The following is a 24817-nucleotide window of genomic DNA, read 5'->3' on the forward strand; positions in this document are numbered from 1 at the left end:
CATCTTGGTGGAACTATATATTATTGTGTACTTCAAAGATAAATTTCTTCCTGTGTTCTTAAAATAAAGACTTATATGTAGTAAACTTGCTAGTGTGTATCTGTACCATTGTTCTCTGCTGGAAAGAATCAGAACTCCTGAACTGTGCACGATCAATTCTATAACTCTAACAACTAGCAGAGATTTTCCTTTATTTCAGTTAATAGAGGCCTGTACTTTTTGAGCAGGAGGATCTAAGTTTTGCCCCTACTGCTGCTTTGAGATTCCAACTGCCACAGAATACAGCATAGTGGCAACCATGAACTCCTAGGTGGTCACACATATAAAGATAGTTTGTACTATGTTTGTTCTTCTCCACTCCTCTGGGACCTCACTCATCCTTCGTGAGTTCTTGAAGATAATTGTTAACAGTTCCGAGATTGCTTTAGCTAGTTCCTTAAGTACCCTAGGATGAACTTCATGAGGCCCTGCATACATATAACTTATCTAAATATTCTTTAACCTGTTCTTACTCTATTTTGACTTGCTTTCCTCACCCTTGTTAATATTGTGTTGAGTACCTGGTCACAATTAACCCTTTTAACTATGCCAAAATTAACTAAGCCAAAATAGTCATTAAACACCCCCAGCCTTCTTGATGTAATCAGTTTTAACCCTCTTTCCTCACTAAATAGAGGACCTGCACTTACCTTTGTCTTTCTCTTGCTCATAACATATTTAAAGAACCTCTTGTTATTGCCTTTGATGTCCCTTGCTTGGTGTACCTCATTTTGTGCCTTAGCCTTTCTGATTTTGTCCCTACATGCTTGTGCTCTTCTTTTGTACTCCTCCTTAGTTATTCGTCCATGTTTCTACTTTTTCTAGGTCATTAAAGATCTCCCGATGGAGCCATACTGGACTCTTAACATTCTTCCTATCTTTCCTTCTTATTGGAATAGTTTGCAGTTGGGCCTTTAAATATTAACTCCGTGAGAAAGTGCCAGCTCTTCTGAACTCCTCTTTCCCTTAGATTTTCCTCCCATGGGACCTTTCAGTTCTCTGAGTTTGTTGAAGTCTGCTTTTTTGAAGTCCATTGTCCTTATTTTGCTGCTCTTACTTCCACTTTTCCTTAGAAACATGAAATGTATAATTCATGATCACTTTCACCCAAACTGCCTTCCACCTTCATATTCACTACCAATTCCTCCCTTTTGGTAAGAATCAAGTTTAAAATGGCTGTCCCCCAGGAATGTCCTCCACTTTCAGAAACAAAAAGTTGCTCCTAATACATTCCAAAAACTTATTGGAAATTTTGTGTTTTGCCATATTACTTTCCCAACAGATGTGTGGGTAGTTCAAGTCCCACCTTACTACCAGATCTTGTGTTTTGGATATGCCAAATATCTCATGCACTTCCTCTTCATGATTTGGTGATCTCTTGTAGACCTTTACCATGATGTCACCCCTATTTTCTACCCCATTTATCTTCACCCAGAGACTTTCAACTGGTCTGCCTCTCACACTCTTCTGACTTCAAAACAAGTATATATATTCCCGATATACAGTACACCTCCTCCTCCCTTTTTATCCTGCCTGTCCTTCCTGAACAAGCTATACCCCTCTGTACCAATATTCCAGTCATGAGATTTGTCCCTCCAAGTCTCTGTGACACCAATTAAGTAACAATTTACTAATTTAATGTACTAATACTTCCAGTTCTTCCTGTTTATTCTCCATATTCCTTGCATTTGTGTACAGACATCTAAGATGTTGAGTGGATTTAGGGACAGGCCCTATGGCCTTTTCAAAGGGAAGGAAGGTAAAATCCTCACATGATGTAGGGGGATCTCTGTGATGTGATTTATCATGGGAGATGGCTTTACTTAGGCTGAGACCTTTTCACTAAGTGTGGATTCTGTGATTTGTAATGTTTATTCTTTCAATTTCTGTTGTGTGCAGCGCGTGTTATTCTTGTTATGCTCTGCATGACACTGGCTCTCTATTGTGATCAGCCTATGTTACTCCTGTTATGCTTTAGTCAACATACTTTTTCAAAGGCCAAGTCTGCACACTGTTGATTTGTTATCTGATACAGAATGCAAGGACAGACAGAGAAGGCAATTTATTTCCATGCTGCAGTTTACACAGTGTTGGCTGTATCTTACATATTTATTCTGATCATTATTTCTGGGCATGATAGACAGCTTGATAAAAGGAAACAAATTTTCGAAGTTAATGCAAACTTTGACATATCAGCTTAAGAATTAAACAGTGCTTTCCAAATCAGTTTGGCTGCATTAAGGACATATAGAAAAGATGTGAAGCTGACAGAAGAACTTGATGTCCATCCAATATTTCCCACTGTTATAGTGCAAGGCCAAAGACAACACAATGTGATTATCAATGGGAAGACAAACCTTTTAAGGACCCTGAAGCATGGTTAGAGTGAGTATTCTATATCTTAGATAGCTGACATGATATCTGTCACATCAGAGTGACACAAATGAATATTCACACAGAACACTTCAATTTCTCTAGGAAACAAGAAACACTTTTAATGAGGAACTGTGGAGCTCTAGCTTACATTTTACCACGTATTTACAGAGCAGTTAGAAACCAACAGTTGAAGATGACAAGAGCAGGTAGAGAATCAGAGTCAAAGCGAAAAAAAATCTTCCTCATGGCTTGGAATGCAAAGGGAAACACTTGGACAGGTGAAAGTAAGTGATCTTATGCTCTAATAAATTTGTTAGTCTCTAAGGTGCCACAAGTACTCCTGTTCTTTTTGCGGATACAGACTAACACAGCTGAAGAAAGAGAGAAAGAAAGAGCGAAAGAGCGAAAGAAAGAAAGAAAGAAAGAAAGAGGAGTTATAACCCAGTCTCTAGATTAGAACCACCAGAAAGATGGTTAGAGAGAGAAAGATAAGTCTAGTAAAGTAGAATCAGAATATCAGCAAAATTCCAATCCAGACAAGAATCCTTCCAGAGTCTGTTATTTTATAATTCACAAGATACTGAGGGGAATTCAATGAACACAGCTTAATGAAACTGCACCATTATGGATCAAAGCACCCCATCTGATAGCAATGAAGACTTTTATTTGGCCAAGACTAGTGGATGAGTACACTTTACTTGTTACCATGGGAATATCCAGTTCCTATTTCTAATGTTTGCATTCCCTTTACTAACCAACACCCAAATTCAGAAAAGTGCTTGAGTGCACATTTAAGTACATCCTTATTCAGGAAAGCACTGAGAAATATGCTTAACTTCAGTGGAACTTAAGCACATGCTTAAGCGCTTTCCTAAATGGGAATGCTTTTTAAGTCAGGACCCAATATAGTAAAAAGGGATACAGTATGTCTCAAATGCTTTTGCTTTCTTCACACATTGCAAAGATATAAAAACATTTTGCTCTAACACAAATGTTAATTCAATAAAAGGTAGTAGTAAGAGTGCACATGGCTTGAGAGGAAATTCACATCCTGATTCTGCAAACTGCTCCATGCAGCCATACTCCTCCACTAATGTGGAGCCCCTTTTTAGTCAATGGAAGCAGGAGTCTGCCTGTATGAAGCTATTTCTAGGATCACTTAAGACTGAGGAAGTTCAACTATATGAAGGAATTGCTCATTTTACGCCCATCTAAAGATATAATTATACAATGTTTATTTATTGCAATTTACTTAAAATCCACATGGTGCCCATGTCTAGGTACATGTACAAAGAATAAATTTGAGTCAATAAAATCTATTGTCTCAACTCATATATGTAATACTTCAGTGAGGGACTTACGGCACAGATTATTTTTTGATACTGAATTTGCAAATGCAAGCAAAGTCAAAGTCTGTCCTTAACTTGCAGGGATCTGAAACCGACAGGCAATGTCAGTTTAGTACCTACAGCACGTTGTAAACTGCAACACTATCCTAGGGAATAATAGATAAAAGCAACAAGTGAATGCCAATCATAGCTTGATAGTTCCAGGCTTTTATAGTTGTATGTCTAAGCCTTAGCATTATTTGAATACAGTGATTTTCTTTGTTTTGTTTTTTGTAGGAGTTAATAATTTAAAAAGCTTGCATACATTTTCTGCCACTGGAATGGCTGAATAGAACGGAAGCTGCAGATGGATGTGAGGGTTCCCATTACTGTTCCACAGTGCAGAGAAGAATGAAGCAGAGACTGACAACTACTTGCTACAAAAATTAACACGACAGGAAAAGACTGAGGCTCTAATCTGCATTGAATGATTCTTATGATATTCAATGGTTTCAAAGACTCCAGCAAGAAAACCAGGTACATAGTGTGCTGCCTTCAGCTTCAAGAGACAGTAATCATGACATAGATAATACCTTATCACAATAATATTGTGTTTCAAGTCTACAGAGCCAAAGAACCTAAATCCTCTGTCAAACAAAGGAAACAAAAGAGCGATCCGCTTCAGCACTAAAGTAAAATTAAAATAAAATAATGTGCAGATAGCAGCTGCATTTTCACAGTTTTAAGATCCCGAGTGTTTTCAGTGAGCCTCAAATGATACTAAATATTTCAGAGATATGAAACTGGTTGTAAGAAGGATCACAATATCCAAACCAGCCTTATTTCCACTTTTGTTGCAACAGTAGGTTCAACTAGAACTATCAAAGTAAACAAAAGCACAGAGAAAAAATATTGTTATTTTGAATGTAACCATGCTCCTGGTTATGTATTTAAACCAATATTTAGAGAGAAATCCTACCAAAATCAAGGTCTAGTCGCACTGGTTAATATTGTTTTAAGCAACAAAACCTAACAATTTTTCACCTTTATATTGTTGAATTGTCCTTCTGGACAACTTTACACTAGGAAAACTGAAGCTGACAGTCAGGAATACATAATACAAAAGGAAAAATAGCATACAATGGCCCCAGAAGTGAACTGGCAAAACACACACCAAAATCTGGGGCAAATACAGTGGAACCTGTTTATAGAAAAGCGAAACTGCGGAAAAATCCCAAGTTTCTTCAGCACTTTTCATGACTCTAATAGCATCAATTCCTTAAGTCCTTAAGTTCCCCTGAGATCAGGGTTCAGACATGCTGACAGGATAGCATGTGTGGGAAACTTGTCCTGCTGCTGCCCTATAGATAAAGAGAGGACTGCATTCCATAGGTCTGTAAATGTAACACCTTTCACCAGCACTAAATCCGCACAGCTCTTTTTAAAGAACAAATGCATGGTTCTATGCAAATTTATTAGCCACCATGCAAATTAACACATTATGATGGCACATCATCATATGTGGCTGCACAAACCTTGGCAGCTTTGCCACAATGTTGACAACCTTGGAATGCAGGGACATAAGTGCTTTACCGCGTGAGGAGAAGTAAGATGGAGCCTCTGGTTCCTGGTGTTGCTGGTGGTGAGTCAAGGGGAGCTGGTCTTGATATAGCTGCTCCCTAAAACATAACTAAATGGCCTCCAAAACCCCCCTGCTTTGGCAGGATTAATGTGCTTTCCCATTCTGGCTCCCTCCAGTCGGGACTCCCAGCTCCCCCACCAAGCAGATTATTCCTACCAGCATGGAAGGGGCAGTGGATGTACAGAGCTCAGTGCTGGGTCAAGATCTTAGGCAATAGAACACCTGACTGCCCTGCCCTGAAATCACTCTCAAATTTTAGTTGTGGAGCGCTTCAAGAGAGGCTCTTCTTTCTCAGGTTTGAATGGAAGCCAGAATAAGGGTAGACATTTTCTACCCTTGCCCTTCTCTAATCAAGATTTGCTGGCATATATATATAGGTGCAACTGCCAGCCAGATTCTGGCTCATTGTTTCGAGTTCATGCACAATTCCTGTTTTTGTTAATGAGAACTGAGCACAGAATTCTCCATAAACAGCGATGGATATCTGGTAAAGGATTTATGTTTTATGGTTTTAGTCATAGGCCTGAAATAGCAATGAAAAGTCCATGATAAAAGCACATTTGCAAGAGAGTGTTTTAAAAATGCTTTTTTCCTCCATGCACATTCATTTTTTAGCGCTGTGCTTTATATCTTCCAATAGATACTTTGAACAAGATTGAAACTTATCTGTATGGTTGAGTTCTGCCTATTTAGCATAGCTTCAACAATGGAGGTCAGCAGGAAGCTGGAATGAACACAACTCAATTCTCTCCCTGCGGAGTGCCTCCAAGTTCCCTGCCAACCTGCTGCTTAGATTATCAGAGTACAGACTTTTCAACAGAAAAAGGCATGAGAGTGCAAACTTTTAATAGTGATACATCCAGAAAGGGGAGACAGGGAGAGGGAAAATACAGTAACATAACACACAGGAAATAAAAAGCACTTAACATAGCCCATGAAAAGAGAGAAAGATGTGGAATTAGAGAGTGCTCAGCGGGAAGAGACATGAAAGCAGAGACAAGAAAATGCTCTGCAGAAGAGATGCAGGGCAAAATGCAACACATGGAGACACGGAGTTAAGCAAGCTTGGCAATAAGAGCAATGAAGGAAAAAACATGTCAACAAACTTGTTAACAGGGTGCATGGCCACATACTTGCAAAGATGAGGACAGAAACACATGAGGTTTGCAAAATTTATCTGAGTAGTAAACATCTCTTTTAATGGGATACAATTATGGCAAAAGTAAAAGCCACAACCAGCACTTCCTTGGAAAATAAAGCACGTTTCATCAGCTAGGATTTCGGATTTCAGATTAATTACAAGGCTGAAAGGAAATAAGTTTTGCCCTAACAAAGTGTTCCTAGAAGCTTTCCTGACATTTAAGGTTAGTAACAATAACTTCCTGCAAGGAAGCAAATGAAGCTGGACTGATCTTTACAGGTATTTTTGTCCAAGCTTGATTCCCATCTAGGTCTCTAGACATATAATGCCAAGAGCTTTCAGTTTCCTGTTACCTTAAAAAATAATGTTGATATAGTTTGCATTCTGGGTTTTAATTCTGTCCTTTTCCAACTGTTGACCACTAGTGGTATCTTTTTTTCTAATTTAATATTTTGGTAAAGTAGATGGCAGGCAACATTATCACAACTCTCCTCATATTTTTGACTGTGCCAAATGAATTTATATTAAATCTGATCTAGATCTATGCTCATAACTCAATTTATGTCAGTCTCAGACTCTTTTCCATTCTCTAACTGAACAATGTAACTAATGGCCATTAACAAGGACTTTAGCCTGTGACATTTATTGTGCTCATTTCACTGTCTTGCAATATGACATCAGAGAATGCTTCTTACTTGTGGGCACAAACATACACATTACTCAGTCACCAAATACAGACAATTTAGAGGTTTGAGAGGATGTCACACTGCATCAGTTCTGCAGATTCAAATAGTATCAGTTCTGTTTTCATTAGAATATGTTGAAAGTGGTAACTGGGACATTTCTTCCACTTTTGGCAGCTCTTAGATGCCCCAGAAGAAACTCTGAAAGCAGAAACAATTTCTGGTACATAGTAACTACCTCCAGTAACCAGGGTTTCCAGACTTTTCAGGGGGCACCCGTAAAAGGAGGAATCATCTTCCATAACACTGTAATTATGCAGTGGGATGACATACTACATGGACTTCCATTTGCAGGGCACTTCAATTCAGCATCTCAAGCTAAATCCAATAATTATTGCCAGAACCTGCCTGCCTAGCAGCTGCTAATTAAGATCATACTCTCATGCATTTATTGTACAGCTTGCTATTGTGTTGTAGTCTATGTCATCCCTTCCAGAGGGGTGAATGTGTAATTAATTTATTAACAGACCTGAGACATTTTTCCAGCACCAGCCATTTTTACATAGCTTTTGCAAGATACACCATCAAAGGGCAGAATGTAATTGACAACAGCTCCACTCGCAATCACAGGAGCTGCCACATTTTACCTTCACTGTAAAGAAAACAGAACAGCCATTGTAGGATTATACCTACTATAATTCATGGACAGATGTTCCTTTTCTCTGGAAAGTTTATAACTATGGACCACACAACCACAACAGTTCCTTAATTTTTTAATTGTTAAAATTTTCATCCCTTTTGTCTGAACCCAAAAGTGGCAATCCAGCTGCTGCAATGCACGTAATTAGTGTTAGATAGCCAAGGTTTAACAAATTAAATACTTGTAGGGACATACATAATTATCCTGATTTGAAGTGGCACAGGGGCTATGGATATTAAAACTAGCATTCCTATCTAACTAGCTCAGAGGTTTGCATTCTACTAACTCAACCAGTTGTGAATTTTGTATAATTTTACTGCACTGGGACCAACTGCATGCAGTATGGTTGACCACATAACAGATCAGTCTGATGACTCCATGGCTTTACAAAGTTGAATCGATGCCAGCAATATTTGCAAATGACGTTTGAACCCAAGGGTAGGGCTAACAGCCTTTATCACTTATGAAGGTCTGTTCGGGTTCAAGAGGTTGTCCTTTGGGCTGTCTGCAGCGATCAGATAATAAGACATCTGATCTGGCATGGCTCCCTGGAGTTGTAATTCATCTTGATTATATTATGAGGCATAGAGTCACTTCAGAGATTTGTCACAATTTCCGTTAATTCCTGTTTTCTCATGGCCAGACCAGTATCAATAATAATGAACACCTCAGAAAATTAATTACTGTGCATTAAATCCGAGAAATACCAGCTCGCTCAGTCCAAAATTGAACAAGTTAGCTATAACGTCATAGATAGGATTGTAGATTGATTCAGCTAGATCAGTGGTGGACAACCTGCGGACCATCAGGGTAATCTGCTGGCGGGCCGCCAGACAGTTTGTTTACATTTGCACGGCCGCCCGCAGCTCCCAGTGGCCGTGGTTTGCCATTCCTGGCCAATGGGAGCTGCGGGAAGCAGCGGCCAGCACATCACTGATAGACAAAGACACTGTGAAATCAGGAATTTGAGGAAAGGAGAGATACCGTGGGATTATGGGAATTTAAGTAAGGGACAGATCAGGTTCTGTAATGCTGCCATATGGTCACAACGTGGAGAGGAAACCAGGCCAAGCCAGAACATAGTTGCAGCAACTCCAGATGAACCAGAGAGTTGTGCCTGTCCAGGATCTACAATCAAATGGATAAGGAGGCAAGTAAAGGGCCAGCAGTACTCTTCCCCAGGAGTATGCGAGCTGCCATACCAAATGGGTGTTGAGAGATCAGCCATGGTGTCACACACACATCCTAGTTGACAGGAATGAGTTCCTTCTCTGAATACGAACAGACCTTTCAGTTGGTGCTACATGTTGTTTTCTGTATGAAAATGAGTCTTCAGTCAATCAAAGATGTATTAGGTTGGTTTCATCCATCACAGACTTAACAGCAATAGCATCTCGTTGAAGGTCTGGTGCAGCCATGTGCGCTAGCACATACAAACCGGAGATCGGTATACAAGTCAAGTAGCTGCTAATGATACAAGTGGCCACATTCAGCTCTGTGTTAACAAACTGAGCATGGCAGCAATACTCGGTCAGAGCAAACATTGGAGCCAAATCAGATGTGTGGAGCACTGAAGGGTCTGCTCCCCAGGAGGTTCCTGATAGTTTTCATATCAAGGCAGTAGAGGAAGAGATCTTCATTTTCAGGTGTTCCAGTTGAGGCTGATAATGTCAAGTTTTATTCCCAAGTATGTGACAACTGGTTGGAATGGCAGTAACCATCCTTGTACACAGATCGAGATGGCTCCATTGGTAAGATGGCTGTTTAGATGGAAAGTAGTTGCCACTGTTTTGGTTTCATTAAGAATTAATCTCCACTGCTAGAAAAAAAATGGTCAAAATGCCCATGTCTTAACTAAAACAACGAGGAGTCCTTGTGGCACCTTAGAGACTAACAAATTTACACCCAAATAAATTTGTTAGTCTCTAAGGTGCCACAAGGACTCCTCATTGTTTTCAGAGGCTACCCCTCTGAAACCTGTCACCATGTCTTGACTGAGATGCCCTTCAATCCTATGGAAATTGTTTCTAGTGTCACCAATACAGATGGCATCAGCATACACATATTTCTTGGCCTACATTTCAGGAAGGTCATAAGTGTATACATTGAACAAAATGGGAACCAAAACTGAACTCTAAGTAAGGCCATTGTGGAGACATTCAAGACAACTGATTTTATCCCCGACTTGCAAGAGGAAGCTTCGGTTTCTAATGATTTCTTGGATGAACTACGCTATAGGCTTACAAGGAAAAACTTGCAGCAGCTTGGCCATCAGCCTGACATGTCACATAGGATAGTAGGCTGCCATCAGATCTGTAAGGATTGTACCAACTTTCTTTCCTGACTCAAATGCGTTTTCTATGTGTTGTGTCAGACATAGTATCTGATTTTGGGTGCATAATCCCCTTCTGAATCCAGTCTGAATGCAAGGCAGCTGATGATTGACTACCACATTAATCACAGCAGGATTAGTCTCTCCATCAGCTGTAGGTAACATACAGCAGAGAAACCAACCAGTAGCCCTTTGGGTCTGTCAATTGTTTCCCTGGCTTGGAAACAGCTATGACCTTTGCTCTGCACCAGATTTCTGAGCTGCAGCTATCCTGTGTACAATGATTCAGAAATTGAAGCAGCCGGCTTTTGGTGATTGGCCTAAAGTGAGAGACCGACACATTCTTGATATTATCTAGACCAGGAGCCTTGTTAGGCTGCAATTGATGTATAGCCAGGTCAAATTCTTGATCAATAAAAGGAGCCATCAGGTTCGCATCCACATTCCAAGCCTGCCATATCTCAGCAACCATAATTTTAACAGGATGACTGAAAACTATTTTGATTAGGAGCTCTGCCATTAGCCACCAACTGTGGTGTGATGGATTTTGCTATGAATAGGTCTTCTCTCTCTTGCCGAGATTAGAATCTCTGCTCAATTGATTTCATCCACCAGTTAGCCACAGAACACGAAGCATATATCATCTTACTTCAGGAAGCACAATCTACTATTGACACTCAACTATCAATTCCTGGCTTTGCTGTAGTCTCACCTCAATCATAGGCAGTATGAGTATGGGATGGCATCCTATGTCTGAGAAGGAATTCCAGCAACTTCAGTCTCATCATCAGGTGCAAATATTGTTATCAAAAGGCTAAAGGTAAAGGACCTGACTCTTACCAATGTCTATAAACTTCCATCTGTCCACTGGCTAACTCTTGTCTTACCAACCTTCTCTGGACCTCCAGCCTATTCAGGAAATTTTAATTCACACCAAGCCCACTGGAGTTACCCCGATGATGATGTAGATGGAGTAAGGCTACAAGAGTAGGTATCAATAGTTGCTCCTGAGGGCATAATTAAAAATTATGCACCCAGTATTTTAAAATTCTGCAAATGTTATTTGTCAAATAAATGTGGAAGCTCCAACATGCCATTGGGGAGCACAGGCCACTGGCTGCACAGAGGTGGGAGATCATTGTGCAGCTCCCCCTGGGACACAGACTCAGCGGCGAGACTCAGCGGCGAGGCTGAACCCAAACCTGACACAGCACAAGGACTGGGCCTGCCCCAGAAACACCCCAGGGCCCTGCCCCTCCGTGCCAGGTGCATCAGGTGTGGGCAGGCAGGCTCAGCAAGGCAGGATCCAAGTGTGGAGGGGCTTAGTGTGGGAGGATCCTGTTGAGAGGGTTGTGCGTGGGGCAATCTGGATGCAAGTGGCTCAGTGGGGGATCCGGGTGCAGGGGGGATCTGGATGCACAAGGATTTTTTTTGGGGGGGCGGGTCTGTATGCAATGGTAATGGGACTCTGCAGTGGGGTCCAGGTGAAGGTGGTTGGGGCTCAGCAGGGTGGGTCTGGGTGTGGGGCAGGGACAGAGCTCGGCAGGGGGGTCTGGGTGTGGGGAGCTCAGTGGGGGAGGATTCAGATGCTGGGAGAGTGGGGTGGGGATCCAGGTGCAACTGGCTGGGGCTCAGTAAGGTGGGGGTCCAGGTGCAGCTGGTTGGGGCTTTGTAGGATGGGGATCTCGGCGTGGGTGGCTCGTTGCGGGGTGCAGGGGTAATGGGGCTTGTCAGAGGGGGTTCTGGGTGTGTGCGGAGTGAGGCTCAGCAGAAGGATCTGGATACGAGGGGGTCTGGATATATGAGGGTTTGGCAGATGGGGGAGCAGCTCCCTGTACAGGGATCCCTCCCCCTGCAGCTGAGAAGCAATGCATACAGGAAATGTGGGGAGGGCAGTTTTCAGAGCTTCCTAGAGCCGGGGGAGAAATCTGGGGGTGAATCTGACAAAGCCCCAGATGCTGTGCAGGGGAAGAGGAAGTCCTGTCCTCTCCAGCCCAGACAGGACTAGCAGAAGAGCCCAGCACAGGGTAGGAGCCACCAGCCAGGTCATCCCCAGTCCCACCCCCTGCCTCACAGTGATTTATCTCTCTGCCAGCTGCCCTGGGCACCCAGAACATACTGCTGGGGAGGGTCGTATGACCACTCTTGTGGCTTCCCTTTGCTTCCCTGTCAGAAAGTCATTTTTCTGTGGGGAAGCAAAGAAATCTGTGGGGGACGTAAATTCTACGCATGTACAGTGGCGCAGAATTCCCCCAGGAGTAAAATAGTCAACTTGCAGCTTCTACATGATCCAAAGCAGCTGCCCCTTTCCATAGCAAAAGATGGACCTTGGTGTTCTTCTCCTGACCTCACCTTTTCTACAACTGGAGAACACCCTCCAGCAGTCATAGAGTATAAAGTGCTTGGTAAGTTTTTTCAATCCCAGGATCAGCCATTCCCAGTCACAACTGGCATGCAAATTCCAACTACAAATGGACTCCAGAAACCTTTGTGGAGTTTCTTGAAGGTAAGGTGAGATCTGTTCCAATCTGAGTTGGCATCTGTGATAAATGAAGGGGGGCTGGGTAGATCCCTTTTATGGACACCCAGCCAGCCAGTTAGCTACAAAATCCCTGTTAGTAGCTGTTCTCTACTTGCTTGCCCTGTAAAGGGTTAAAAAAGACCATAGGTAAAAGGAAGGCAGTGGGCACCTCACCAAAAGAGCCAATAGGAGGGCTAGAACTTTTAAAAATTGGGAAAATACTTTCCCTTTGTCTGTCTGTTGTTGTTCTCTCCAGAGAGGAGACACAGGGCAGCAATGCTGTAAGAAGCTTGCACAAGGTATGAAAAATCATCAAATCATACCTAGAAACTACTTATTGGAAACCCCAGATATGTAAGTAGATCAGGAAATATTTAGGAAGACGCAATTAGGTTTATCTCTTTTATTTCTGTAAGGCTTGTGGACTCCTCTGTGCTAACCCCTAAAAAGCTTTTGTTTTGCTTGTAACCATTAAGCTAGACCTCAAAAAAACCATTCTTGAAGCTTAATTATTATATTTGCTCTTTTTTTATAAAATCTAGCAATAGCCTAAGTTCCAGATGTATTTTCTTTCTTCTGGTTTTTAATAAAATGTACCCTTTTTAAGAACAGGATTGGGTTTTTTGTGTCCTGAGAGGTTTGTGCATATGTTGTTTAATTAGCTGGTGGCAACAGCTGATTTCCTTTTTTTCTTTCTTGGCTCTTCCCCGTGGGGGTGTGTGTGAAAGGGTTTGAGGGTACCCTATGGGGAGGAATTTCCAAGTGCGCCTTCCTGGGTTCAAAGGGTTTTTTTGCATTTGGGTGGTGGCAGAATCTACCCTTCCAAGGTCAGAGAGAAGCTGTAACCTTGGGAGTTTAATACAAGCCTGGAGTGGCCAGTATTAATTTTTAGAATTCTTGTGGGCTCCCAACTTCTGCACTCGAAGTGCCAGAGTGGGGTATCAGCCTTGACAGCATCTCTTATGGCTCGAAATCAAATATTCAGAACATTATCAGTGCCATCGACCAAGATTTTTGCTATAAAGTTCTGGCCACTCCAAAGGAATCTATACCTCAGGGATTTCACCAATTCATTCCTGGACAGTCATCTGATGCAATCATACTATATCACAAATTTAAATCCTTCATAAGTAAACAGGAGGGTTTTGACAGAAGTAGAGGCCCTTTTCACCTTCTAGATCAAGCCAGGTAAGAGCAAAGGAAAGAAATCGTTCCAAATTGAGCTTCACACATTCCAGTCAGAAAGCCTGGAAAACTATAACTTCTCTCAGGCTGGGAAAATACTTAGATTCTCAGGGAAGTGTATGCCTCCTTATTTGGGATTACAAGTATTGCTCTTTCCAGCCAGTTTGGTGTTATCCCATTCAAGATGCACCCCAGGGAAAGTGTCTCAATTTTTGATCTAATAGACTGAATCCAAGTCAGACTGTCAACTGCGCCAGTTTTCAGCTTGGTTAGTTTCTTTATTTTCACTTCGATTTTGAAATCAATTTAAGGCTAATGAACAGTGCCAGACTGACAGCACCAGTGACCAAATAAGTCTATTAACTGAATTTCTTTCAATGTCCAGAACAGGGAAATTAAGGTTACCAGCAGTACTAGCTTCCCCTGTACTGCTCCATCAAGGTGCATAAACTCAGGTTTTTGAATGACAACCTTTATGGCTCAGAGGGTATTTTTGCCCCCCCCAATTATATTCAGTTTTTTGCTGGTCTATTAGGACTGCCAACAAGGGTAGTAATTAAAGCCAATTGTGATGGAGATTTTGTGTGGTTCATTAGAAACTGCACTCTGACAATCGAGTGCTTTGCCATAGACCAACCAGCCACCAGACACTATCATCCTGTGCCAGATTTAAAATACACTGCCTGTATCCTGTTATCAATCACTGGATGTTTCCAGACCCCATTAGAAACCACTTTTTGCTAAATAAATTACCTCAGGCTTTGCTCGGGCAGGCTGAGTCTATTTCCCATCAATTGTTAATGAAGACTGTGACTGATGGCTAGACCTGGACATCTGGTTTATAATTTTATATTAAACTCTTGAACTTTTATATAATTTTTCTATGAATAATTTTCATAAGATTGCTTGCTCACTGGTATTAGCAAGTTAATTGTTCTGAAGGTCTTTCCTAAATGGGGCAATACAGAGAGGGTTTATATACAGTAAATGGTATGGCCATCCTTACATAATGATACATATGCAATTACACTCGCAAAAATGATCTCAGAGTTTGCATGGGCAATCCTCACTCTTGAACACACACATTTAGATATAGAACGGTGTTTACTATAAATTAAGATTAAAAATAATGTAAAATACAATCCAAATGATCAGAATGTACTTTATATTTTCATTTTTAATCTAGTATGTAAGCCAAAATGGGAAGGGCAAGAATTTAAGAAAAATATTCTTGATTATAGATGTACGACATCTACTCCAAATAGCACAGTTCTCCCCTTTCATTTCATTTTTAGATTAGTTCTATCTTTTTTGTCCAATTTCCTTATTCTACGCTATAAATCTACAAGCTAGATATTAAGACAGAAGGCTAAAAGAACAGAATACTACTCATGCACCTTGTGGATGGTTTAACTGAGTCAGTATGAAAGTTTAACTAAAGTGCGTGTCTATGGTCCTAACAAAAGGGAGTGTTGGCAGGTGCATGAGCCTAGATATTGAAGAGCTTTCTTTAAAGTAAAAACATTTCCAAAATCTTTAACAGCTCATATTAGTCTTCTGCTTGTAGAAGTGATTCTGCAGATGCACTGTAACACACATGGGCATACATAAAGAGTATCATCTATATAAGGAACTGAGAGGAAGTTAAGGAGGGTAACTGATGTAGGACAAGGCCACTGAGCTATGCTCATATAAACCATCCACACTTTTTAGATAGCATATAAATTACATGTATAGAAATGTCTATCGGTTCAAATCATCCCCTCAGTCATGCATTTTAGTGAAAACAGCTTTTCAGCAGCAGCTTATTGTAGATGATTAAGGTAAGGAAACTAGCTGAATATATATGATTAGTCTGACATTTTCAAATATCATTAACTTACTTATTTCTAAATGGTCATCTCTGAGAGATGCATTACTGTGGGCTATGTACAGACCAGGTTTCAAAATTTAAAACACAGACATCTTTTGGTTATCAACATTTAGAAAGGAAAATAAATTCTCCTCCACATTCAAATAAAAGTAAAAAAAATCAGCTGAAAAATATTTTAATGTCATTTTTCTAAAAGCATTTATTTCTGGGCTGAGACTAGTATGGGAAACTTCAGCCAAAAAGGTAATTTTTTGAGAATCAAAAAATGGGATTTAGAAGAGAAGTGCCATCTCATTATTGCCTATTGCGTCACTACCTCAATGTTATAACAATGTTTGGAAATTCTTTATATCAAATGCCTGAAGTGACTCAGACTAAATATGACATAGTTTCTGTAGCTTTATTGTTTGTCTTGTAATAGGCACACTATTAAACAAGCAGTATGTGCAACATGACTGAGATCTTTTAGTTTCAAATGTGCAACCTGACATTTGTTTTAACATAGTATTTGGAATTTACTAGAATAAGGGTTCAAATAATTCCTGGCTGTTATGGACATGATCAGACTCATATTAGCAAAAGCTCCCTGCTGATTCTTTACAAGAGACAAGATCAGCTACGAGCAACAGAAATCTTTCCCTTTTGTTGGAAGAAAGAACACAGTCATCTGAAAGTCCAGCACACTGTGTTTACAAAAGCTTTCCCCTGGCTTGCCAAGCTCAGTGCATACCTAAATATTTCAAACCCCTCAAAGCTCTAACAGCACTAGGAGGAGATTACAATGAGCTATTATTCATTAACATTTTATTACACCATTATTGCATATAAATGCCACTGATTTTGCCTCATTGCCCAGCTTTATTACATAAGATGAATCAAAGCATTAAGAAATGCCACACAGAGCAGAAAATAACAGATGCATTAAAATAACATGTGCAGCAATGTAAATAACCTCTCAATTATGGGGCGCCTGCTTTTATCACAGCATAAAATGTTATAAAATTAGCTGTGTGCTGTGTACGGTAATGGCAGGTCATTTTTTTTGGAAGGCCTTTCTTAGAAAATGTTAAAAATAAAAATATTGAGGGCAGTTATGAGGACTAGAGTAAAACTTTCCCTCAATGGAAAAAATAGGTTGTCAGGTGTATGTTTCCTCCTCCTATTTCAGAGGAAAAACTTGTGAATCACTTACTATTTATAACCCACAGTAGTCTTGAAAGTTTTATTAGCTATTGGGCCATTGACTCTACAATGAAAAGGAAAGTAATTACACTCTCCGTAATCTTCTTATGCTTCAATCTCAAATGAGCTTTTTACAACAATATATTTTAAGTCAATATCACTGCCTAACACACAGCTCTGTAGGCTCTGCTCTGACTGTGCTGCACCAAAAAGAGAACCATGTTCTCCTTTACCCCCTGTGTGGTTATAAAGCAAACTTAAACAGAACCTTCAAGGATCTGACAGGCCTGGATAAGTGTAAGTATGGACAGATCTGGTTTGTATACGAGAACTCCCAAAACCCAAGTGGCCCCAGCAATTGCCCTAGGTGTAACTGAGGGCAAAATCTGACTCCTCGTTAGTACTTACAAAATTATGAAAAGAGCTTTCAAAACAAGGTAGCTAATAGCTTCATATTTCCTTGCTAGAGCACTGCCTAAAAAGCATTCACAAGTAGAAAGAAAACAATGGTTAAGAAGTTAGCTTAGATTATGTTAAAAACCACAAGTATGAAAAAAATTCTGAACTCACTTTTCCCAGAAGAAGCTGTGAATAAACACATCCTCCTCAATTGAGGGAGGATGTTAGCAGCATGTGGGTTTTCAGCCAGTTTCCTCACCTTTATTTCATTATTTTGAATATTTTCTCAGTCTTTACTCCTCCTACACTGGCTCATTCATAATGTGAAATTCAGAAATGCAGCTTGTTTGCTTTCTACCCTTTTCATTGCAGGTCAGCCACTCTGAGGAGTGACTTGATGGCTTGGAACTTAAATTACCAAAACTAGGAACTCAAAAGAAAATAACCACTTAATTTTTTGCACCAGGAATCTACATTCAAAGCTTTATAATGAATGTATCACTTACCACCCAAGGTTTGTCACAAAAATTATAGATTGACTCTAGGGAGTTGACACTGGGGATACCAGCATAATGCATTCCAATGATTAAGTTACGGAAGTCTTCGTTCTCAGCCATACTGAATGAATGTTGTCGAACAAGAACAAAATCAGGTCTGAATGACCTAAAGAGAAAAGGATATATAACTATTAGGCAATGATCAAATTATTTTCTCTGATAAAAGAGTATCTTAAAAGGGAAAGTTGTAGGAGCTGTTGGAGAGTAGTAGATGAATTAAAATAGCTTTTACAAGAGCATAAAAAAGATTGTTATTGGCTGAAGTACAAAACCAGGTGAACATTGTTATTTTTGAGCTACAACTTTGTTGCATCTCTGTTCAGTTTTTGCTACTAGAGAAGTCATGACTACCAAAGGTATCATATCCTAGTATGAAGAATAAGAGCTAGAGAGGAATTTCAGGCTATAACTACACTACGAGCTAGGGTGGGATTTCCCTGGTCATGTCTATACACTCTCACTAGCTCTCATCACACTAGCGCCCACACAAATAGTAGTGGAGCCATAGTAGCACGGGCAGCAGCACCAGAGGCATGGTTTAGCCATGCTGAGCACAAACCCACCTGAAACCAGTGGGTAGATACTCAGCACACTTAAGCCATGCCTCCACTGCTGCTACCTGTGCTCCCGCAGCTGCGCTGCTATTTATACTCACGCCAGACTAATGAGAGCAGGCAAAAGTGTGTATACGTGCGTAGAGGGATCACACCCCTAACGCGTAGTGTAGGCAGCCTCAGACAGGAGTCTTACAGATTCAAAAACTTATGCTAAATACTCCCTTGAGATGCACAGCAGTACATTGATACTCCACTCTGACATATGATATAATATATACCATGTGCATTATATATACACATGCGGTATTTGCAGTATTCTAGCTTCTGTTTTTTACCCTTTGTATCCCAGACATGCATTGTTTTATAAAAACTTTAAAAGTTAAAGAACTTCACAGCTTTTTTTCCCCTCATAAAATTCCTAACCAATGTCCTAATGTTTAGCTTTAAAAACATGTGGGCAGTATTGCTAAATAATTTCAATGTGTATTTTATATAAATCACTGCCACATAAGTCAAGCAGAATTAGATACTTTAATGTGTTTGCTTTATTCCTTTTAACTAAAATTAATTGCTAATGATAAATCCATTTTAATAAAACGGGGGCCTAATTTATCATGAATCAGCGGTCTTTGAAAAGCAGGACGTTTGGGCAACATTAAATGTAAGCCTGTACAAATATTGAAATAGCTTTAAATAAAACAACTAATGTTTGTCAAATATCCTAACAGGAAGAACTTAACACCAAGACAAACTGGTAAATGATGCCAGAAAATATTTTTATAATTTGGAAAACAAGTCTGACCACACAAACTTAGTTTTATCATAATTAAAGGTTTCTTTCTTACCCCTGCATCCTTTAGGCTGAGAAAGAGTCGTCAGATTCCACAGCAGATTAAATACAGTGGGTCAGATTCTAATCTCATTTAGACAGATGTAACCCCAAAGTAACTCCACTGACTTCAACACTAAGCAGTGTAAATGAGATCAGAGTTGGTCCACTATATACCATCAGTAAAATAGGGCATTGCATGAAGTACAGCAAGCTCACAAATTTCCTGGATTATCACCCAGGAAGACTAAATTTTCACATCAAACTTTGTGCAATTTCTTTAGAAGCTTTTAAAGTTTGATTCTGTTCTGAAAAGTGATTATATAACACCCGCCCCCCCCCCCCCACACACACACACTCGTTTACCCAGCGGATCTTCTCCCTGTGCATATTCAGTCACATTTGCTTCCCCAAGTGATAAAATAAGTATGTACTGCTATTTATTCCTGCTAGGCCTGCAGAGCCAACACATTTAAGAGGGAGTGAGCTGGATCCTGTTGCTCCTTGTGCATCCTCAACAGAACGGTTTACTAAACTCCAATCAATTTCACCTATGCAACACCCTGAAAGCAACAGGTTTGTACAGATGTCTTCAGAGTAAGCCTTCAGTGATAACCAAGTTGCACGGCTGTGACTGATGACATAATTGGCCTGCTGAATGTTTATTACCAACAATGAGAAAACACAAGAAAAAAAGAACCGAGCATGATGCAGTGTTGCTAGTGCAATTAATTTTATCACAAGTCTTGCAATATGTGGTGTTTTTCTGAAAGTCACAAACCCTGGAGTCACATGATCAAATGAAACTCTTGGCTTTCATTTTAAAATAAAAGGTTATTCCTAGCACTCCTGGTGGGACAGAAAAGCCTGAAAACATGAACCCAGGGGCTCAGACCCAGAAGGCAATAAATAAACAATATCTTCAAATCTCAGGATTTTTTCTGGACTGACTCATAATACCTGAGCACTTGGAGATGGTAATGCTGTTGACATACATATCCCAGGCTAAAGATGTGGGGCTGACAAAAAACACCCTTTATGTTATTTTTACAAAAAGAAAAGGAGTACTTGTGGCACCTTAGAGACTAACACATTTATTTGAGCATAAGCTTTCGTGAGCTACAGCTCACTTCATCCGAATGCATCCGATGAAGTGAGCTGTAGCTCATGAAAGCTTATGCTCACATAAATTGGTTAGTCTCTAAGGTACCACAAGTTACTCCTTTTCTTTCTGCGAATACAGACTAACACGGCTGCTACTCTGAAACCTGTCGTTATTTTTACAGTTGCTTTTTAGAACAGATCCACATTTAACCTCTCATATGTTTCTTTCCTCCTTCCTTCGCCCTCTCCCATCTGGGAGCTAGAAGGGAGTTAGGAGACTGGTCTTGTAGTGTAGTAAAGTAATCAGCATGGGGTTACCTGGATTATTCAGAGTATTAAGGGGTTGAGACACGCTCCACCTTCTCTCCTACCTATTAGTCAGTGAGCTCCCCCAGTCTCTCCCTCCCCCACCATACATTTTGTAGTTCAGCTGAATAAAACAGCGAGTGCCCAGCCTGCAGCACTATGATTAGAGCATTATTTTTGTTACACTGAAAGGTCCCTTTACAGAACTTATGTTCCTTCTCCCCTCTTTGGGGATAAAGGTTTAAGCAGCTCCTGTTCTGTCCCTCTGGGGTGCTGACAGATCTTCTCTCCATTCCCCTGAAGCCAGATCAGATTAGCACTCCCACTCAACATGTGAGGGGGAGGCAAGTGCTTGCCTTAGGCTCCAGTTGCACAGCTTTAGGAACACCTGAGCAAGAATTCTGCTCCTGTGATACATGCAGAGCAGAAGGCAGAGCTCCGTGGTCAGGAATAGGCCTTGCTGTCCAGCCAGGTATTGAGGGCTGCTCACAACACCAGGGAGAGGGGCAATGAGGAACAATGTTCCCAGATGACACCTCATGGCAGCCCTCCCTTTGCTTTCAGAAGTCCCTTTGCACCATCCCTTACACTGACTCCTGTGAACAGGAGACTATAGACAGCTTTGGCATGTCATGAAAATAATCAAGTGCCGCCCTCCCTTTTTAACAGTTTCCATGAAAAAAAAAGACCGAGAAGAATATACAGTTCAGGGAAGCACAGCATGTGCAGTCTTTAAGCGCTGTTGGATCATAGTTTCCTGAAAACTGAGCCTTTAGGAGAAGTGGGCAAAAATAAAAGCAAAAACCAGACGTTAAGAACCAGACTAGAACCAAACCTCTATCAGATTTGGAAATATTCCAATGAGGTTTCTCCACTTCCACTCCCCAGCTAGGACAGGAAGTGATGAAACACCTTGAGGCAGCCTGCTCATATGCGATTTACTGCTGGCGATGGAAACAGAACTAGACTTCTCTATTCTCAGCAAATTTTCAACCTGATTTTGAGGAAGAATTCAAAAGGCTCGGATTAGAGATGGCTGGAAGTTGCACTGGTGGAATCTGGAATCAGGTCTTTTAGAGATTGGTGATATCTGAATCTGGGTTTTGGCTTGGTCCATTATCAAGATAAGGGCTATTGGCATAATTCCCAGATATTGATGGGGGTTCTGATTTCATACACCCCAAAGTATTTAGATCCATTGGCTTTGGTTTGGGTCTGCTCTAGGGATGTAAAATGTTAACCGATAAGCATTACTCTTACCGGTTAACCCACCTCAACTGTTAACCGCCAGCCAGCCGCACCGGCCCTAGCCCCAACTGGCCCCTGCTGGATTGGCCCTGGCCCCAGCCCCAGCCCCAGCTGTGCTGGCCAGCCCTTTAATTGGTTAACCATTTAAATGAAATCTTTTTAAATTGTTTAAACAGTTAACTTTTTAAACAATATTCACATCCCTAGTCTGCTCCTAGTTCTGATGGTTCAGGTAAGCATCTGAGTTTCTGGCTGTTTATCCAAAACTAAACCCAACAAAATCTTACACTCATCACTACTCTTTAGTAAATGAAGCAACTGAAACCTTGAAATTTAGGTACTTGCAATGCCAGGTGAAGGGAAGCAGAAGACGTAGAATCATAATATTTAGTTTAGAATCATAATATTCCTTAGAATAAGTTCCTGTGACACGCTAGCGACAGATTCCCAACCACACTCAATTTCATGTCTAGACAAATCAGTGACTAGCTTGAAGCAATTAATCTATGGTGAGCAATATTATAATACCAGAGTACAGGGTGAAGAGAGTTGTGGGGCATCAAAGTATATTGTGAATTGGATGGTGTTCATTAGCTTTACAATCAGAAAGTGGAAAAAAAATTCCACGAAGCTGACAGTAAATCAAGTACTCAACTATAATTACAACTTTTTATGCTACAAAAGCATGCCCATAATACATGCAGGCAATATTCTAGGGCTTCATTTTTCAAAACTAAAGGATTTGAACCCCTGATTCTTGCTAAAAATCAATGGCAACTGCACATTCAAATCTCTTAAGAAGATTTGATATTCCCAGCCTGAACGCAGCTGGACACTTGCACTGTTTTCCAAGTATACAGAATAATTTGTCTGGAGCAACATTATGAAGATTAGTAGTTAGATGAAATGGCATTGTAGACTGGACTACAAACTGGTAAGTTAATGCTTGTTTTTATCAAGTGATCCTTAGGGTATTTAGAGGGTAGTTCTGAGAACGTGTGATCTAGGTTTCAGTGGGGAATGTCAAGTGCACTGAAGTGTGTGTCGTGTAAGGAAATTCAATTTACTGGTACAGAATGGGTAAAAACACTTGAAGGATTACTGATCCTCCTCCTTTATTTTTGCAGACCACCCAGGGGAAGGGAGAGTCTGCACCTTCATCTTACAAAAAGGGGAAGACCATTGAGGGATTACACATCATCTCAGAGTGTACTGTGCACTTAGACAAAGGAAAAGAATAGGAAGTGCCCCTTTAAAATGTAAGCTCTCTGAACTGACCCTAGATGGAACTGACCTAAATCCAGGGGCGGCTCCGAATTGTCGCCGCGCCCGGAAGAGCAGCGGGGCTGCCGCCGAATTGCCACCGTGGGACACAGACTGCCGCCCCATTCTCAGTGCCGCCCCAGGCACCTGCTTGGAAAGCTGGTGCCTGGAGCCGGCCCTGCCTAAGTCTCCCCTCCACCCCACATCCTCTCAGTTGAAGTCTCTGGTGCATGAGATTTAGAGGAAGGAATGTAAGGAGTTGGTGCATTCTGATCAGAATAAAGAGAGTGAGTTACAGTTCTGTAATTGATACTGGACAAAAAGTCTACACATGACTGCATATACATATATAAAAGTGTGCGCACAAAGCTCACCACTGACACAAAGCCTCCCAAACCCCAAAATCTCAATGTTTTGTGACACATGTTTTTCCATTTTTTCCCCTTTTTTGTGAAAATGAAAGGCAGCTTTTGCATGTTTAAAAAAATCTTCCTGGTAAACCCTACAAAATGGAAAGTTTCTTTCTTGGGAAAAATACATAAAAATGTATGATTTTGTCCAGAAAGTGACATTTTGCTCTGCAAAGCTATGCTAAAAGTTCCCTTTGAATCACATTAGCAAGTACTACCAAAACATAAGTTTTCTCATCTGAATATTCAGAAATCAAAAACTGCTATTAAATCTCATTGTATATATTACAAGTGAAGTCCTTGCTCCACTGAAGTCATTGGGAATTTTTGCCATTGACTTCAATGGGCCACTGTTTCACCCTGAAAGTGGAGCTCTTCCTGTGTCCTTATTCTAAGAGACTGACTTAGGGCAAACCAAGGGACATGGTGCACATCTGTTATCTAGCCCATACACTAAAAAGTGGCTTAAACGAGGTTTCTTGTCAGCTGAACATTTAAAGAACACACTTCCGTGTACCTCTGCATTCCTATAGGCTGCTATAAAAAAGATGAAGAAAAATTTTTCTCTCTTGCCACAGAGGACAGGACAAGAAGCAATGGGTTCAAAACTACAGCATAACAGATTTAGATTCAATCTCAGAAAAAAAAACTTCCTAACTGCAAGCACAGTAGGACAATAGAACAGACGGCCTAGGGAAGTCACGGAAGCTCCTTCACTGGAGGTTTTCAAAAAGAGTCTGGATAGCCATCTGTCTTGGATGGTTTAGACACCACAAATCCTGCATTTTGGCAGAGGATTAGATTAAATGGTCTTGGCCCTTCTAACCCTATGGTTCTATGATTCTAAATGATCTACACCGGTCCAAATATTTAATAGGCTTCAGACAGTGGAGTTTAAAAAAAGGGTGAGATATAGTTAACCAAAAGACTGCCACAGGAGTTGCATGATTTTTCACTTATTTATGACAAAGGATGTAAGCAGAAACATAGTTATATGTTTTAATAAAATTAAAAAGGATAAACATAGTAAAACAATCATTATTATTTTCAATGCAGTAGTTCCTGCGGCAAGATAAGAGCTTTTCAGACACATAAGATGACACAGTTCCAGCCCCAAAAGGCTTCCAATTGAAAAAGTTTGC

The 24817-nt window shown here is 40.6% G+C and overlaps 1 protein-coding gene across 2 annotated transcripts in view; it reads right to left on the reverse strand.

Moving 5' to 3' along the window:
* Positions 1 to 24817, reverse strand: part of SYN2 (synapsin II) — a 402447-nt gene that overhangs the window by 153503 nt on the left and 224127 nt on the right. For both annotated transcript variants that reach the window (XM_037905072.2, XM_043551313.1), the window contains exon 4: positions 17908 to 18064. In XM_037905072.2, the coding sequence (XP_037761000.1) occupies positions 17908 to 18064 (157 nt within the window). The remainder of the gene's footprint in view (positions 1 to 17907; positions 18065 to 24817) is intronic.

This window comes from Chelonia mydas, chromosome 7 (genome assembly GCF_015237465.2).
Source record: "Chelonia mydas isolate rCheMyd1 chromosome 7, rCheMyd1.pri.v2, whole genome shotgun sequence".
NCBI lineage: Eukaryota > Metazoa > Chordata > Testudines > Cheloniidae > Chelonia > Chelonia mydas.